Raw genomic sequence first — 16,883 nt, 5'->3', positions numbered from 1 at the left:
GGAATTTAATAAAATCCCTTCTCCACACGACTTGGGACACCGTGGATGGCTCAAATCAGAAGAATTTAAAAAATTTCCAAGGGGAGCAAGCGGCGTGACCAGTCAATTGCTTTTCTGCACTTGGCTGAGCGCTGACAATGACACTGGGCTGGGCCTTTCATGCAGCTCAGCCGGCACCTGCCTGACATTGTTCCTGCCGCCAGGCTCGGCTAGGTCCTGGCCTTGCCCAGACAGGCCAGGCATGAGGCGGGCCAGGGCAGGGGGGGCTTCCGCCGGCCCCTTGTCCCTCCTGCGGAGCCACTTCCTTTCTCCCCACACGATGTGTTCAAGTTTGGAAGTTTCCTTCCCCGCCCGCTCTGGGCCTGACCACCCCCACACCTGGCCCCCTGGGGAGGTTTCCAACCTTTTTTCTTCAAGCTGGCAGGGATGGGGAAGCCAGAGACAGAGTCCTTCGGGACATAAGGAGGATGGGAAGCTGTCCTATTGGATAGCATTTTTGGTTTCTTTAATTAAAGCAGCAGCATCATCCATCCGTCCATACAGTCAGGTATTCATTCAACAAATACTCACTGGGAGCCTGCTTCTTGCTGGCCCTGGGAACAAGGCTAGTCAGTTCCTGGCCTCAAGGAGCTCCCAGTCTTGAGTCCCACCTCTCCTCTCCCAGGCTGTGAAGTGTAGTGACAGGACCAGTCATTCTCCTGTCTAGCAGAGGAGGAAACCAGGGCTGGGAGGTAAAAAGTGCTGCTTGTGAGAATTCCCAAGTGGCTCTTGCATCAGGAAGTTTGTTTCATTCTTCCTGCCATTCTACAAGGGAGACTGGAGTAGGAGGGGGTCGTATTCCTACTTCATAGATGGAGAAACTGAGGCACAGAACGGAGAAGGGATTTGTTCAAGGCCACGGCCAAGACTCAAGACTCTGGATTCAAGATCTTGTCTCCTTTCCACCACACCAGGCAGACTTTTTCAGAAAGAATACTGAAACTATTCAGAAAGAATACTGGTCGGGAAACAGCGTCCCAAGACACATGCTCTGGGTCCTCAGTGAGAGACCCTTTGGATATGCGTGTGGGGGATGATCAGAGCCCAGGTGGCTGTCTCTGTGGTTGAGGGAATCTGACTCGAAGTCTGCAGGCCCGGATCCCACTGGAATGTTCTAGTCTGAAAAGGTCCCGAACCAGAGGTGGGTGTCTTTGGGGTTGGGGCCTGGGGATTCAGCACCCCCCTCTCGGCTTCTTTCCCAGCATGGAGGGGAGGGCACGCTGCCAGTGCTCTGGCAGCCTAGCGGGGTCACCGGCTGTGAGATAAGGAGGGGGATTTTAGAAATTTCTTATGGTAGGCACGACCAGTGTCGGCAGGCTTGGGGCAGTGTGTCAGGGCCACGTCGCTGCCTCTGCCCTGCCCTGGGCAGCTCTCTTAGGCCCCCAAAGGTAGACAGAGGGGGACAGGGCGGAGACCTCCTGTCCTCAGCAGGCCGTCTTCGTTCTGACCTCATCCTCCAGCAGGAAAGTTGTGGGTGTGGGAAATCAGGGTGCAGGCAGGTCGGGCTAATGATGCTGGTAGCCTGGTAGCGGCTGCCATGTATGGCTTGCTCACGATGTGATGGCGCTTTCTTGCGCATCTAGGCTGTGCCTCACAACCAGCCCGGAATTAGGGAATTCTAGAGATGAAGAAAGTGAGCTCAGAGGCATGAAATAAGCTGCCTTTGGTTGCACAGCAAGAGAGAGGCAGAGCTGGATTCAACCCTGGGTCGCCCACTCTAGGACCCAGGCTTATTAAACAGCAGTATAAGGGCTCTGGAGTCTGCCAGCCTGGCTCAAGTAGTCGCTCTGCCTTGTCTTTGCTGTGTGACCTTGGACAAGTTACTTAACCTCCCTGGGTCTCAGCTTCTGCACTAGTAAAATGGGAAGAAAACAACCAACAAAACAGTCCCCACTTCCTAAGGGTGTGGAGTAAGGGGGAGTGCAGAGCCCAGTACTCTGAACTCTTCGTCTGGGTTTCAAGACCTAGCCCCTGTGCCTCTTGCTCTGGAAGGGCTCCCTTCCTCCCTCCCTGTCAGTGTTGTAAGCTCCCATGTCCCAGGGCACTGTCACCTCCTGGTGACTGGGGAGAGGGGAGCTGTTGACTGTTTTCTTTCTGAGGCCGGGGGCTGTCTGATGAACCTCTGTGTGCCGCCCCCTTTTAATGGGTCAGGTTGTCCCCCATTTGCAAGGACCCGGGCGGAGCACTCAGAGAAGGGCATGCCAACGGCCCGGCCGGGGTGGCCCGGGCTGGGGAGAGCCACTAGGCCTCGGAGGGCTGAGGCCTGCTGTCAGCGCTGTGGTCTGAGCATGGGGGTTTGTTCTGGAACATCAGCAGGTGAGCAGGCCCCTTGGGCTTTGGTCAGGCTTGCCGGTAGGGTCTCTGGCTGGGAGACGTTTGGGTTTCGTTTGCTCTGACATGTAAGTGGCATGAGGCCTCAGGCCCATTTGCAATGCCGCTGTGCCAAGACAGGGCCAGGGACAGGCCTCCTGTGGGCCACAGAACAGAAAGACTCTCAGGAGCCCTGGGTTGGAATCCTGGCTCTGTCACTGGCTCCTTGTATGACCTCTCTCTCTGTGCCTCGGTTTACCCACCTGGGTGTCAGTACAGTGAGCTAGGTGGCTTCTACAGCTTGAATGCATGGGCTTTGGCATAGGACAGACCTACGTTTGAATCTTGTCTGTGCTGCTGAGCAGCTATTCAGCAAATTTCTTAACCTTCAACCTCTGCACGTCGGTTTTCCCATTTATAAAATGGGGTAATGAAAAGTTCCTACTTCTTAAGGGCTATCGTGAGGACTACATGAGATAATGCACACAGAGTGGCTAGCACCATGGCTGACACTCAGTAAAGAATTGAGTAGTAGTAATTTCTCCCTCAGTTGTATGCTCTGTGTGTGTGTTAGGAATATCATGCTGCAGGGTCCTGAAGAAAGCTAAGGAGGGTGTGCTCCTTGCGTGGGTGACATCAGGCCTTCTCCAGCCTGAGGCTTTGGACTTAGATCTGGCTTTAATCCTCAGTGCACCACTCACAGGCTGTGTGGCCTTGGGCAAGATCTTGAACCTTTCTGAGTCTGCCTCCTGCTGGGCATTATAGGGATAATAATACCAATCCCGGGCCTGTTGGGAGGAGTGATTGAAGCCGTGTCCTGGACCAGGTATGCGGGAGGTACTCAGTTATGGTGCTGCTCCTGATTAGCAGTCAGCAAACGTTTGTGGGATGCCTGCTGCATGGCTGGCCCGGGACTGGGTTTTGAAGACGACATCCAAGACTCCAGCTTTGTCCTCAGTGTTCCCTGTGAAGACATGGCCGGCGCTTCAGGCAGCTTTATTTACCACTCTCGCCCTCCTCCCCCCTCTTGCCCCGCCTCTGCCTTGGAACCCCTTAGCACTTGGTCATTGTCTATGACCCAGTGTGTTCTCTGCTGGGGCTCACAGGGATGTGTAGGAGCTCAGGCTCTGGACCCAGCCTACGTGGGTCACACCCCGCCTCGGCCACTTGGTAGCCCCGTGATTGAGACTTGCTTGGCCTCTGTGAATCCTCTTAAATATGGGCATCGGGATAGAGCCTCCCTCTTGGGGTTGCTGAAGGGTGAATTGTGGTCACCCGGGGGAAGCGCTTGGCACAGCGCCCGGCTCATTGCGCGTCTTAAGTAATGACGGCCTCATTACTGGGAGCTGCGGTTACACGTGTGACTCTGGTGTGCCTAGAGGCCTCTTGTCCAGCAGCCTGTGGCTCCTGGAAGTCAAGGGAGGCCAGACCCATCCCGCGGGCCCTGCGGCGCCTGGCACAGACCTGGCTGCAGGATGAATGGTGGGTCAGTGAGGAGGGGTAGGGGGAACAGCTTCTCTGAGGGCCGGGCACCTGGATTGAGGCCCTTTACCTCCGGCCCCGTGTCAGTTGTGGGGCACAGGGGGCTCAGGACTTCCCCAGTCCTTGGGGACCCGAGAGAAATCTGAGGGATCTGTGCAGGGGGTGGAGCTCGAGGGTGCAGAGGGTACTCTGATGAAGGGCCCTGAAACCAGATGCGGGGCCAGAGGATCTGGCCAGAGAAGGTGCCCCATTTGAATCTTGAGATAGGAGCAAGCTGGGTGAAGACACTATGAGCCTGTGTGTGTATGGAAAAGCCATTGCAGGCACACATGGGACATTTATGCCTGGAGCAGGGAACAGCCTGATGTGCTCAGGGGACTCCAGGCTAGTTGGGTGGCTGGCGCATCAAGTTCAGGAATGGGGTAATGTAAAAGGCCGTGGTGGGCACTGAATGCTGGAATAAAGGGCTTGTCTGTTACCTCTCAGACATGCATGACCGCTCTCCCCACCCGAGGGCTTTAAGGAAGAGAGAAGGGAAACAGGGATTGCAGGGAAGGGGAAAAGGAGGGAAGAAGGGAGCATAGGTCTTCAGGGGTCCTGCCTCCTCCGCCCGGCTGGCTCCAGGGTTGACTGGCAGTGGCACCCATATTGACGATCTGTAGGGAGAAGGCTGATGTATGGGAAAAGGGAGCTCCCTGTCAGCTGCCTCGGGTGGCAGTGCCCCCCTCCCCTGCTGCTGGCTCAGCCCTGCCAATCAATACATTGATAGCCTTGGGAGCTTAATGGACAGGCTGGGGGTGGGGAAGGCCCTCTGCAGCGTCACTCTGTCCTGGCTGGATTGGGTGTGGGGAGTGCCAGGAGAAAGGGGAGAAGTCTGGGGCTGAAGGTGGGTGGGGGCGTCAATTTAAGCCTAGCTCCAATTGAGGGATGGGCCTGGCCTTCCTCCTCCTCCGCTTTCTGCCCAGGAGTGCCAGCTGGGGGAAATTCATGGGCTCTAGAGCCGGAGATGGGTTCAGATCTTGGCTCTCTCACTTTCTGTATGACTTGGGCGAGTCCCTTGGCCTCTCTCTGTCCCCCTTTGTCATGGGGGTGGTAATCACTCTGACCTGCCCAGGTTGTGCGAGGAGGAAGGAGACGGTGCCTGGAAAGTGCTTACCTCAGGCCCTGGCGCTGAGCAAGTGCCCATGAAGTGGGAGCCAATGTTAGTTTCGCTCTCAGCGATAATAACAACCTGCGGAGCACTAGGTCTGGCAGCGGCAGCTCCTGGGCTGAGTCCAGGCTGCTCTCGAGGAAGAGTTTGGGGAGTTGCATTTCAGGGTGGAGAGGGGGGCTGACTCTACCAGGGACTGCTCCTGGAGTGGGGTGCAGGGCTGAATCCAGAATTTGGAGAAGCTCTGAGAGCCTGGCACAGCTGGCCCGATGCTGCTGCTGGAGGAGGCAGGCGGTGGTGGAATGTGGCTGGGAGTCTGTAGGCTGCCCCTCCTGGGACCAGGGAGACCCTCCCTTTCTGGGCAGGCTGCCTGGGGACAGGGACACAGATCTGCCTTGTGAGGCCTCAAGGATGGGACCTGGGCGGAGGGGGCAGTCTGACCCCATCCTCCTCTCGTGGGCAGGGGGAGTGAGCTCAAGGCCCTCAGCCCTTTCATGTTGAATCCCCCGCCCCAGTCCCTGCCCCAGCTATGGCTTGTGGCCAGGACCAGTTCAGTCCTGAAAGGGGAAGGGAGATGGGTGAAGGAGAGAGAGCAGAATGGACGCAGGCAGAGCTGAAGCGGTGGAGAGCTTGGGTTTCAGACTGAGCTCGATTTACATCTTCATTCCTTTTCTAACCAGTTCTGTGGCTTTGGACAAGCTGTGCAACCTCTCTGAGCCTCAGTTTCCTCATCTGTAAAATGGGGCTAATAATCACACCAACTGGTAGGGCTGCTCTGGGGGTTACATAAGATAATTTACCCAAAGTGGTTCTCAGCGCAGAGGACGTGCTCAGTAAGTAGTGGCTGTTTAGAAAACAAAACAACAAAAAAAGAAAAAAAGTCATGGCTAGTGTTACTAATATAATCTTTTCCTGGGGTAAATATTATAAACAATCACCATTCTGCCGATGAGAAAACTGAGGGTTAAAGAAATCAGATAGGTTGGTGATGTGGGGTGGAGCCAGGTGACACCTGAGGTCAGTTAGTGCTGGTTATTGTGCTGTCGAATGTGTGCGGGGTGTGTGTCTGTGTGGGGTGTGTACTTAGGTGATGTGTGATGTGGCAGATGTCTGTGGGAGGTGGGAGTATGGCCCAGGAAGAAACAGGAAGCCCCCAAACATGGCTTCAGAGCCATGAGTGGGTGGGCGAGGCTGAAATCTTCAGCCAAAGGGAGCAGTGGTGGCTGTCAAATGCACTGGTGGGAGGGGGACCTGGGTTGATGTCTGGAAGCCAGCACTGGGTAGGTGGGGACTCACCCCAACCTCTTTTCACCCCACAGCAGGTTCCCACAAAGGTGCCTAAAAGAGGAGGCTTGGCAGGTAGGCAGGGACTGGAACCTAGAGGACCACACGTGGACGCTGCCCTCTGGGTAGTGGGGAGCCAGGCGGAGTGTGGAGCGGGGAAACGGCCTCCCCTGGTGTGTTAGAGAGCTGTGCTCCACCAGGATGAGAATGTAAGCAGGAGGCCACGGGCCCTGTCCTGCTGAGCGCAGTGTCTGTGCGGGGCCTGGGGGCAGAGCTGGAGGAAGAGCTGAACCTGTTTGGCCCTTGTTGCCCCTGTGCAGTTCCTGTATCGGAGAGTAAATATTTCCACCAGAGTCTAGGCCCTCAGGGCAGACTGGAGGGTAATTGGGGCATTAGGCTGCAGGGGGACCCCACTATAGGCCACCCCGCTGTGGGAAAAGCTATTCTGACCCCAAAGATAATCTGCGTATATGGGGTGGGGGAAGGCAGAGCGACAAAAGGCACCTTCCCCTGCACAAGGAGACGTCCTGTACGTGCCAGCTCTGCTCGCCTTGCAAGAGCTGTGGCAATTTGATTTTTTTCACACTGCAGCTCTCCAATGCCCCTAAAGATTGTGAACCTGGAGGGGTGTCAGCCAGGCAGAGAGCAGCTCCGACTGTCCTAGGAGGCCTGGAAGACAGGCCCTGTCTTAGGCAGTGAGGCCAAGTGACCTGCTACCCAGCAGGAAAGGAGGAGGGAGAGAATGTTCCTGAGTCGGCCCGCTTTGCGTGAGCTCTGCAGGCAGACCCTGGAGCTCTGTGGCCCTGGAGAGGGGCCTCAGAGGTCCGATCTGTGAAATGGGCTCTAACTGGTCCCCACCTCTACAAGTGGTTGGGGGAATTAGATGAGGTACTACATCTAGAGAGCTTCTTAGCAGCGTGTCTGGAACAGAGGAAAACTTAGCAAGTGATAGCTTTAAAAACGCCCCTTGGGGTGAGCCCGGTAGCATAGTGGTTGAGTCCACTCGCCCCACTTCGGTTGCCCGGCGTTCACGGGTTCAGATCCCGGGCGCGCACCGACGCACCACTTATCAAGCCATGCTGTGGCAGCGTCCCATATAAAGTAGAGGAAGATGGGCACGGATGTTAGCCCAGGGCCAATCTTCCTCAGCAAAAAGAGGAGGATTGGCAACAGATGTAAGTAAGCTCAGGGCTAATCTTCCTCACAAAAAAACGACAACAATGACAACAAAAAACACCCCTTGCTATCCCTCTGCTGGACACTGCTTGTCTGGGTAGTAAGTGGTGGGGCTGATTGTGGCCTCCAGGTCTCCCTTGTCCTAGCCACAGTCATTTAGCAAACATTTGCCAGGTGCCTCCTGGGGGCAGAGCTGGAGATCCAGCGATGAACCAGACAAGGGGGACTCTGGGGACAATAAGCCATTACAGTGTCCAGGGGCCCTAACCCAGCCTGGGGTGGGAAGCAGGAACGGTTTCCAGAAGAGGCACCTGAAGGCAGGTGTCAGCTGGGCAGAGGGGGCAGGGTGCCCTGGGCAGAGAACCCGGCTTGTGCAAAAGGCTGGAGCCCCCCAGAGGTCTTTCCCTGGAAGCTCAGGGGTCTCTCTGCCTTTTCAGTGGAATGGGCTCTGTTTCTGTGTCACAGGCCACCCCTGCTACCTCCCTCGGGATTGATCTGGCCACAGAGTGTGGCTTAAATGGTGGACGCTGGGCAAGATGGATTGTTCCCCTCACATCCTGGGGAAGGGCCACCGGATAGCCCTGCTGACCCCAGGTCACCTGCACTGCCTCTGTCCAGTGGGCCAGGGAGAAAATCGTTACTGTGAGGCTGGCTTCTGGGGCAGCACAGCCCCCCTCGGGGCCTGGGGTGAGGAGATGGGTTTGACCTCTGGTCGATAAGGTCTCCTGTGAGCAGGAGGAGAGGTGGGGGACAGGGAGGGAGGCTGGAGGCCTGCCCTTGGGGGAGGAGACAGGGCCGGCCACCTCAGGAAGTCATTCCAGGAAGGTGAGGGCCACGGGTGGGGGGTCTTCAGGACACATGCCCACCAGGTGTGTGCCTCAGGAGCACTGGAGTTCGTCCCTCCTTGAGGATCAGGATGTGAAATGAGGCAGGTCCCAGGTGTCATATCCTGGCTGTGAGTGGGGACAGGGGCTGGCCATCGAGGGTAGTGGAAGTGACAGATGTGCATGCCTGCTGGGCCAGCGGCCAGGCCCTGTGCCATGGGGCTGTGCAGCTCAGAGCAACCGACTGCAGTTTTCTGAGCCTTGGTTTCTACATCTGTTAAAAGGGGGTGATAACCTCTCCCGTGTTGCAGGGGTGTCAGGACGATCAAAAGCAATCACATCTTCCCAAACTGTAATCTGCGTTGCAGAAGTGCCCTGTCTGTAGGGACGGGGTCTGTGATCCCCTCATGTCCCCAGAGGGCCATCTGTTGGCAGGCTTCACTGCGAGCCTCTTCCAGGGCTGCCTGATCTTCTCTCAGCATTACCCCATTGAACACCTCCTCTGTGCTGGGTGCTGTTCTAAGACTTTATGTGTCTAACCACAGCAGCCCATGAGGCGGGTGCCCTTGTCATCACTCTCATGTTATAGGTGAGGAAACTGAGGCACGGAGAGGTCAATAACTTGCCTAGGCTCCCTTAGCTGGGGGATGGCACGCACGCCCTGGGTTTTGAACCTGGGTCCTGCTCCTGATCCACTGATGGGGCAGGTGGGGCCCACAAGGTAGGGCCAAAAGCAGGACTTTGGGGCCACGAGGCCTGGGCTAACTCTGCCATTGCCCACTGAGACCTTGTCAGTTCAGCTTTGGAGCCTCAGTTTCCTCATCTGTACTGTGTGGTAATGCTTCCACCCTGAGGATGGTTAAATAACCTGATCCAGCCTGTGGGGCCCAGGCTGGGGTGGGAGGACGTGTGCAGGTCAGCTGGGGGACAGAGACCCTGGGCTGGGTGGGGTGTAGCAATGAGGAGAAGGCAGGCCCTGCCCTTGGGAGCTCACGGCTGAGGGGTGAGACAGATGCGTGGGCAGCCCCGGTGCCAAGGGCTCTGTCATGGGCTGAGTGGGGCCTTGCTCTCGTGGGAATGGGATTCTGTGTGCCTAGCATCATGTCAGACCCTGTGGGCACACGGAACAAACCCAGGATGCTGTCTGCGCTTCAAGAATTGTTCAGCTTCCTGGTTAAGATGGGATGGGACAGGCCTACAATTAGCAGGGCCTAGGAAAACCTAATTTAAGGCTAAATGGAATGACAGGACTCCAGGTCTGTTCTACATTCATTCATTCAACAAATGTTTGCGTTTCTACTGTGCTACGTGCTGGAGATATAGCAGTGAATAAGAAAGAGACAGCTCCACCTTTCAGGGTGCTGCTGGTCTAGTAGGGGGAGACAGACAAACACAGGATAAAGAGATGTTAGGTCAGGTTGATAAATGTTAGAAAGAAAGACAAAGCATGGTAGAGAGATGGAGAGTGACAGAGGTACGGGCTGCCTCAGAAAAGCAGTCAAGGAAGGAAGGCCTGTCTCAGGATACGATGTTGAGGAGAGGCCTGAATGAAGTAGAGGAGCCAGAATGTAAAAATCTGGGGAAAAGCATGGAAGCAGAGGGAAGAGCAAGTGCAAGGGCCCTGAGGCAGGTATGTGCTATGTGTTTGGAATGCTCAGAGGCACAGTGAGGCAGCCAGTGTAACTGGCGGGGAGGGTGGTAGGAGATGAAGGTGGAAAAGCAGTTGGGGGCTCATCCTGCAGGGCCTTGAGGCCGAGATGGGGCTCTTTATCAAAACGTGATGGGAGGCCCTGGAGAGTGTGGAGGAGGAGAATTGCACAAGGTGATTGGGTTTGCAGGAGGCTAGACTACCAAGGGGCCGGGGTGGAAGCAGGAGGCTGGTGAGGAGGTGGGTGCACGTTGTCCAGGTGAGATGCCATGTTCTGGGAAGGGAGATGAGAGATCCATGTTGTTGTATCCAGAAGCAGCTTCCTGGAGGATGTGGTCAGACATGAACTAAACCTCTAGAGACACAGGGGATTTCTCTGAGAGATGCAAAGCGAAGACTGTTCTGCGAGGGGCTGGGGATGTGGGCAAATGCTTGGTGGTGTGGGCAAGTATGAGGATCCTTGGGGCATGGAGAGGGATGGGACTTGCCAGACCTCCCTCCTTCCCCACCGTGCACCCAAACAGTAGTTAGGTGCCCCCTCCATCCCCCTCCCGTCTCCATTTGGATTTTGGTACTTGTCTTCCCACTAGCTCACTTTATCCTCACAGCCACCCCGGGATGTATCGGAGAGGGGCTCTGCTGCACCGTTTTCCCAGGAAGGAATCTGGACAAACCGTGTGCTCAAGGGCACACGAGAAACCTCCACTCCATACTTCTTGCTTTAATTTGGGCTGTGGTGGAAAGATAGCATGCTTTGTTGTCAAACAGACCTAGGCCTGATTCTTAGCTTTGCCACTTCCTGGCTGGACCACTTTGGACAACTTGTCTCGCCTCTCTGAGCCTTGGTTGCCTCATCTGTGAAACGGAGGTAGTGACGGGGCAGCTATGAGTGTGTGCCGAGGCCTGGCCCTGAGCCAGCGCAGACGGGCCTGACTCTCTTCATTGTGCGCATGGCTCCTGCATGCAGGGACCCAGGACTTCCAGGGTGGCTCATGGATGCCCCTTTCCCTGCCCAGGTGCTGGCGGCCGAGGAGAACGTGGACTTCCGCATCCATGTGGAGAACCAGACGCGGGCTCGGGACGATGTGAGCCGTAAGCAGCTGCGGCTGTACCAGCTCTACAGCCGGACCAGCGGGAAACACATCCAGGTCTTGGGCCGCAGGATCAGTGCCCGAGGCGAGGACGGGGACAAGTATGGTAGGTGCCAACCCCCTCCTCCCCACCGTGCACACGCTCTTCCCGGCTTCTGACACCTCAGGTTCAAATCCCAGTTTTGCGGAGTCCTGGCTGTGTGATCTTGCACTTGGCGCTGAGCCTTTCTGGGCCTCAGTTTCCTTATCTGTAAAAATGGGGATACAAAAGTGCATCCCTGAGAGCCTTGTTGGGAGTACTAACTGCAGACGTGAATAAAAGTGCTTTTGCTGGTAAATGCCCCATAAATGGCAGTCGTCATGGGTATCAGTGGCTTGCCTGGGGACAGCCTAAAGCAGGTGGCTGCTCCCTGTGGCTTTGCTTCACCAGCCCCAGGTCCAGGCGCTCGGAGGCATGGGAGCCTCTGGGTAATGCTTTTTGGATGCTGCTGTTGGTGGTAGAAATCGGCCTGGTGTGAGTGTGAGTGCACATGTGCATGTGTGTGCGAGTGTGTGTGCATGTGCAAGTGTGTGTACTGTGAGCTTGTGCGCCTGTGAGGCATGGGCGCTCCCAGCACCCTGCGCCACGGTCCGCTTGACCTGCCCTTGACCCTGGAACTGCCCAGCCTTTCTCTGGGGTGTTTGGGAGGAGGAAGACACCCCGACTCCCCTTCCTCCCCAGGTCCCCAGGCCACAGAGACCTCAGCAGTGGGGAAGTGACAGGAGTCCACCTTTCCAAAGCTTGGAGGGGACTTGGGGACAGATGCTGAGCAAATACTGACCATGGCCCTCTCAGGTTCTGGGAGGTGTCCCAGGCCCCAACCTTGGGCCGGGGGAGCTGGGGCTGTGGGTGGCCCCAGTGCAGGGCTGGGCTGGAGTCCTGAGTGTGGGCTGCGGGCCTGCCAGCCTGGGCTTTTCTGGGACGATGCCCCCCACCTGCCTGCCGGCCCCTGCAGTCAAGACGTGACAACAAGACAAATAATTTCTTGGACCTTTTATCTTGGACACCATTTATTTTCTCTCTGCCCCGGGGCAGGACTGACCTCATATGAGGGCCCAAGAGTGGCAGCTGCACCGTCACTGGGGGCTGGGCCAGGCCAGGCCAGGCTGGGCCTTGCGTCCGTCCGGAGTCTCCAGGCCAGCTGCCTCCCCTCCCTTCTCCCTGGCCCATCCCTCCGCATTGCCTCCATCCCCCGCCTTCCCTCTTTCCCCTTCTTCCTGTCTTGGTCTGGCTGTTTCTCCTTTTATCTGGCCTCTCTCTCTCTGAGTCTTGCTCCCTTCCTTCCTGTTTCTCATCCTTTCCCCTCTCGGTTTCTGTCCCTCTCTCTGTCTCCCCGTCCCCCATCACCTCTGTCCTCCCTCCCTGGGACCACAGCCTTCCTGTCCCTCCTCCTCCCCTCTCCCAGGCCCTCTACTGGCCGCCTCTCTGGGGCCTCCCTCACCATGCCCCGCCTCCAGGACGCCTGGCTGTGCTGGGCAGACCCAGGTGGTGGCTTTCCCTGAGATTTGCTGTCCAGTTGCTGCCAGGGAAGGGGCAGCTGGCTGGCTGGGGTAGGAGGGAGGTGCCCTCCTGGGGAGTCCCCGGAGCTCTTGCTGGCTCCTCCAGGCTGGGAGAGTACAGGGGGGTCAGACTCTGGTCTGAACCATCTGCCACGCCCTGAGACAGGAGGCAGGAGCTCGGGAGGGAGAGGAGCCCGGGTATGGAGGGAGAGGAGCCCGGGTATGGCCGGCCCTTCACTCCAGAAGCCACTTGCCCTCTCATTTCCTTGCCTGAACTGGAGACTCAGGGGGTCTCACCTGCTGTGTGACCTCAGGCAAGCCCTTTGCCTTCTCTGGGCCTCGGTTTCCCTTCTGTACAATACAAGGGGAGGACTAGAGCAGTGTTTCTTTGACATTAGCGTGCGTGTGGATCACCGAGGCATCTTGCTAACTGCTGGTGTTGGTCGGTTGGTCTGGGGTGGGGCCTGAGCCCCACGTGTCTACCCTGGCCCCCAGGGTGCTGCTGGATGGCACTTTGAGCATCCAGGGGCTGGCCCATCGTGGCTGCTCCTCCAGCTCCACAAGCTCTAGGATTTAATCATTGTCTCTCAAGGAGGATGTTGATCACTCCTCCAACCCCTCAACACCCCGGGCAGCGGGCAGCGTGGGCCTTGCTGGTGGCTGCTGCTGCTCCATTTAAATGTCACATTAGAAACGCAGATGAGGCGAAGGGACCCCATCTGTGAGCCCTGGGAGAGGAAGTGAGACAATGGAGCCAATTGAGGCTTCCAATCTAGTTAATCAATACAAATATTATCGGGAGGGTGATTTATGTGGCCAAGCGGGCCAGGAGGACGAGCCTGTGTTAGAGGCCTGTCCTGCCTGTGGGGGAGGGACAGTAGTCCCTGTCAGGCCAGGGGGCCCAGGAAGTCCGAGAACCTGCTCCCTCCTTCTCAGGGCTCGGTCCAGCTGAAAGAGTGATGCAGTCTGAGACTTGCATTCATATAGTTAGAACGCAGTCTGGGAATTTCAGCAAACGCCAAGTATAAGCAGAATCCCTATGAACTGGAATCTGGAATCCCCACGAACACTCAGAATCTCAGATTCGACGGCATCCTGAGGTGCTAGACTCTGGGGTGGGCGCAAGGTGCAGGCCCACCTTTGTGTGGGAGCCCTGCCCAGGAGCTTTTGGCCTGCTTTGTGAGGTGGGCCATCCTTGGTGAAATCTGCATAGATGTCAGTGGGGCCTCTACACCGTGCTATTCTGTGGCCCCCTAAAGCTTTCCCAGAGCATTCCAAGGGCCCTGCAGGGGGCCTGGGCTCTGGAGGGAGAGGTATGCTGGCCAGGGGGCTGGAGGCATAGGTAGTGGGACACCTGACAGGTGGAGGGCTGGAGGGAGGGCCACTCTGCCCACCCCGGATTATTACATCAGCCCCGCCCCCTCTCGCCCTTGGTCTTGTCACCTCTGTCCTGCAGGCAGTTGCCACCTCAGGGAAACAGCACTGGACCAGGAGGCAGGACACCTGTGTTCCAGTTGCAGCTCTGCTGCTGAGCAGCCCCCAGAGCTTGGGACAGGCGTCGCGGGCTCTGGGCTCAGGTTTTTCATTTGCCATGTGAGGATGAGAAGGCCCCACTCCACCTGCCACCAAGCCTGATGTGCTTAGCTCAGGATGTGGAGGCATCAGCCCCTCCTGGCTGCAAGAGGCAGGGCTGCAGGGCCGGGACTCAAGTCTTAGAAGAGGAGAGCCGGGGGCCAGTGGGGCCTGCTCTCGGGGAGGCGGGGGGGGGCCCAGCACTGGGGATGGTGGGGTGGGGCAGCTCTGCTGTTATAAGCCATGTGATTGGATATTCCTGACTGCCGTCATTTGAAAGAACAGCTTCTCTACTTCATTAAAAAAAACAATAAAAACAAACTAACACCATTCTGCAGTAGGCCAGCCTCCCAGGACTGCCCGTGTCTGGAAGAGTCCTGGGGAGCCCTGGAGGGGCCCTGTTATCAGGGAGGTGGTCTTTCCAGGGGTTTGGCTTGTGGACTCGAGCTGGACGGGATTTGAATCTCAGCTCCACAACTTTCAAGCTGGAGACCTTGGATCTGAGTTGGCCTTTCTGATCCTGTTTCCTCTTCTGTGAAATGGGGTAATTGAAATGAGAGAGTATCTTATGCCCGAAGATTATATGATTATTACAGCAAGAATGTTAATAATAACCACCTGAACTCATTGCTGTTGGGGGGGTTGGGTAGGGTTACTGTCATGGGCTCTGGACGAGGTACCCTCTCAGGAACTGGTTCCTGGGGCTTCCAGAAGGGATCCTGTCTCTCTCCGGTCAGTGGGACCCTGGCAAGTCAGCTGCAGGTAGAAGAGCATGATTCTCCAGCATGATTGCAAGCACAGGAGTGGCCTGGCCATGCTTTGGCTGCTGTCTCAGGCTGGATGTGGTCTGGTCTCCTCTCAGTTCACGCCGGGGTCCCTCACTCACTCGGCACAGAATTACTGAGCACCGGGGATACGGTGCTGAGTGACACACCTGGTCCCAGCCCTCCAGGAGCTCCCAGGCTAGAGCCCCCGCTCCTTCCTAGGGGCTCACCCTGAGTAGGAAGAGCCGAGGCCCCTAACTTTCTGTGTGACCTTGGACCCTTCCCATCTCCTCCCTGCGCCTGGGTTTCCTCACCTTTAATGGGGGTGGAGTGCGGGGCGTGGAGTTAGTACTCTCCAGCTTCTCCAGCTCGGGCCTGGATGAGGCTGTGATTCCAGTTGTGTCTCTGCTGCTCGGGGTCACAGGGAGTCAGCCCACCCCAGCACTGACCCACCCCACTGGGCAGCCTCCCTGAACCCCCCTGCTCACCCTTGTCCCTCTGAGAACGTGAGCTCCTTGAAAGCAGTGACCTTTCTGTGTGTCCCCATGTCTAGGACAAGGCCTGGCAGAAAGCAGGCCCTCCCTGAAACGTTACTAGATGAATGAATAAAATAACTGGGGGGCAACTCAAAGCACAATCAGGCTGACTTGTGCAGCTCCGGCAGGAAGGGATTTGGGGTCTTCGGGGGCTTGTGCTGAGCTGGTGACGAGAGTGGGAACGGTCATCTGGTCCCCATTTCCCTTTGTGGTCCCTGCTGGAGGGCTGTGTTTGAGCAAGGAGTCAGGTCCCTTGGGCTGGCTGGTGTGGCTGAGGCAGCAGAGACCTCCTGCCCCGAGTCTGACGCCCCACAGGCCATTCTCCGTGTGGCAGTCCAAATGTGACACTGCCCCTGGGCTGATCCAGGCTCTCACCTCACTTAGAATGAAATCCATGTCCTTGGATCGGCAGGAAGGCTGGGTGGCCGGGCTCACGACTCCGCTCCAGCCTCGGGCTCCGCTGCCTGCTCCTTGGCCACTCTGCTCCAGCCACAGCAGCCTTCCTGCCAGTCCCTCCAGCACACCAAGCGTGTTCCAGTCTAAGGGCCTTTGCATCCTCAACCTGAGGATGCTCTTCTCCCAGTATCCTTGTGGCTTTTGCTCCCTCGTTTCACTCAGGCTACTGTTCGGTTGTCCCTTATCAGGGAGTTCTGGTCTCTGGCCCCTCGTGGGTATATTTCTCTTCCTAGCACTTAGCGCTACCTGAATTTCTACTGTGAACTTAGTTATTTGCTCTCTCTCTCTCTCCTGTTATAACGCAAACTCCTTCAGGGTAGGAGCTTTTGTATGTTTTGTTCACTGCTGTATTCCCATGCACAGAGCCAATACAAACAGGTGCTCAATATATGCTTGAGTTGGTGAATGCATGGTGACCCATGTGTGCATCCAGGAGTGTGGATGGCGTCGTTCCCCCTGGGGCAAGTGCCTGGCACAGAGCTCAGCACACAGTAGGTACTTGGTGAATTAATGTTCCCTCCCTCCCCCTCTCCCTCCCTCCCCCTCTCCCTCCCTCCTCCTCTCCCATCCTCCTTTCCAGCCAGCTAGCCTTGCACTGTGCAATGGAGATACAGTGAACAGCAGACCCAGCTTCCCCTAGAGGCTCTTCCAGTTGGGAAGGGGCATTAGCAGCTCAGTCTAAGCCCCTTCCCCTCTGAGCTCATGTCCCACAACTTCTGTCCCTGGTGAGGAGAGGCCACCCACACCTGACTGACTCTACAGTGGAAATGGCCACACTAGAGCCACAGCCAGGATTAAATATAGCTCCTGATCAATCCTATTGATTTTTCCCTCTTCCTTTCCAGCGAGCCCATGTGACCTCCGAACCTCCTTGGGGGACTTTAAGAGAAGGGGAATGGCGGGCACCTTTGGAGAAAGGCCATAGTGTGTGTGTGTGTGTGTGTGTGTGTGTGTGTGTGAGAGAGAGAGAGAATAGTGATGCTGAAACATCTCCAGAAGGGATTCCTTCTCC

The 16,883-nt window shown here is 56.8% G+C and overlaps 1 protein-coding gene across 1 annotated transcript in view; it reads left to right on the top strand.

Moving 5' to 3' along the window:
- The window catches only part of FGF18 (fibroblast growth factor 18), a 41,285-nt gene that overhangs the window by 10,718 nt on the left and 13,684 nt on the right, over positions 1-16,883 (top strand). The window contains exon 3 of the mRNA XM_004428524.3: positions 10,930-11,110. Within this exon, the coding sequence (XP_004428581.1) occupies positions 10,930-11,110 (181 nt within the window). The remainder of the gene's footprint in view (positions 1-10,929; positions 11,111-16,883) is intronic.

This window comes from Ceratotherium simum, chromosome 4 (assembly GCF_057802395.1).
Source record: "Ceratotherium simum simum isolate JZ-2026a chromosome 4, ASM5780239v1, whole genome shotgun sequence".
NCBI classification, from domain to species: Eukaryota; Metazoa; Chordata; class Mammalia; order Perissodactyla; family Rhinocerotidae; genus Ceratotherium; species Ceratotherium simum.
The sequence above is the reverse complement of the archived record's forward strand: the minus strand, read 5'-3'. Positions and strand labels throughout refer to the sequence as shown.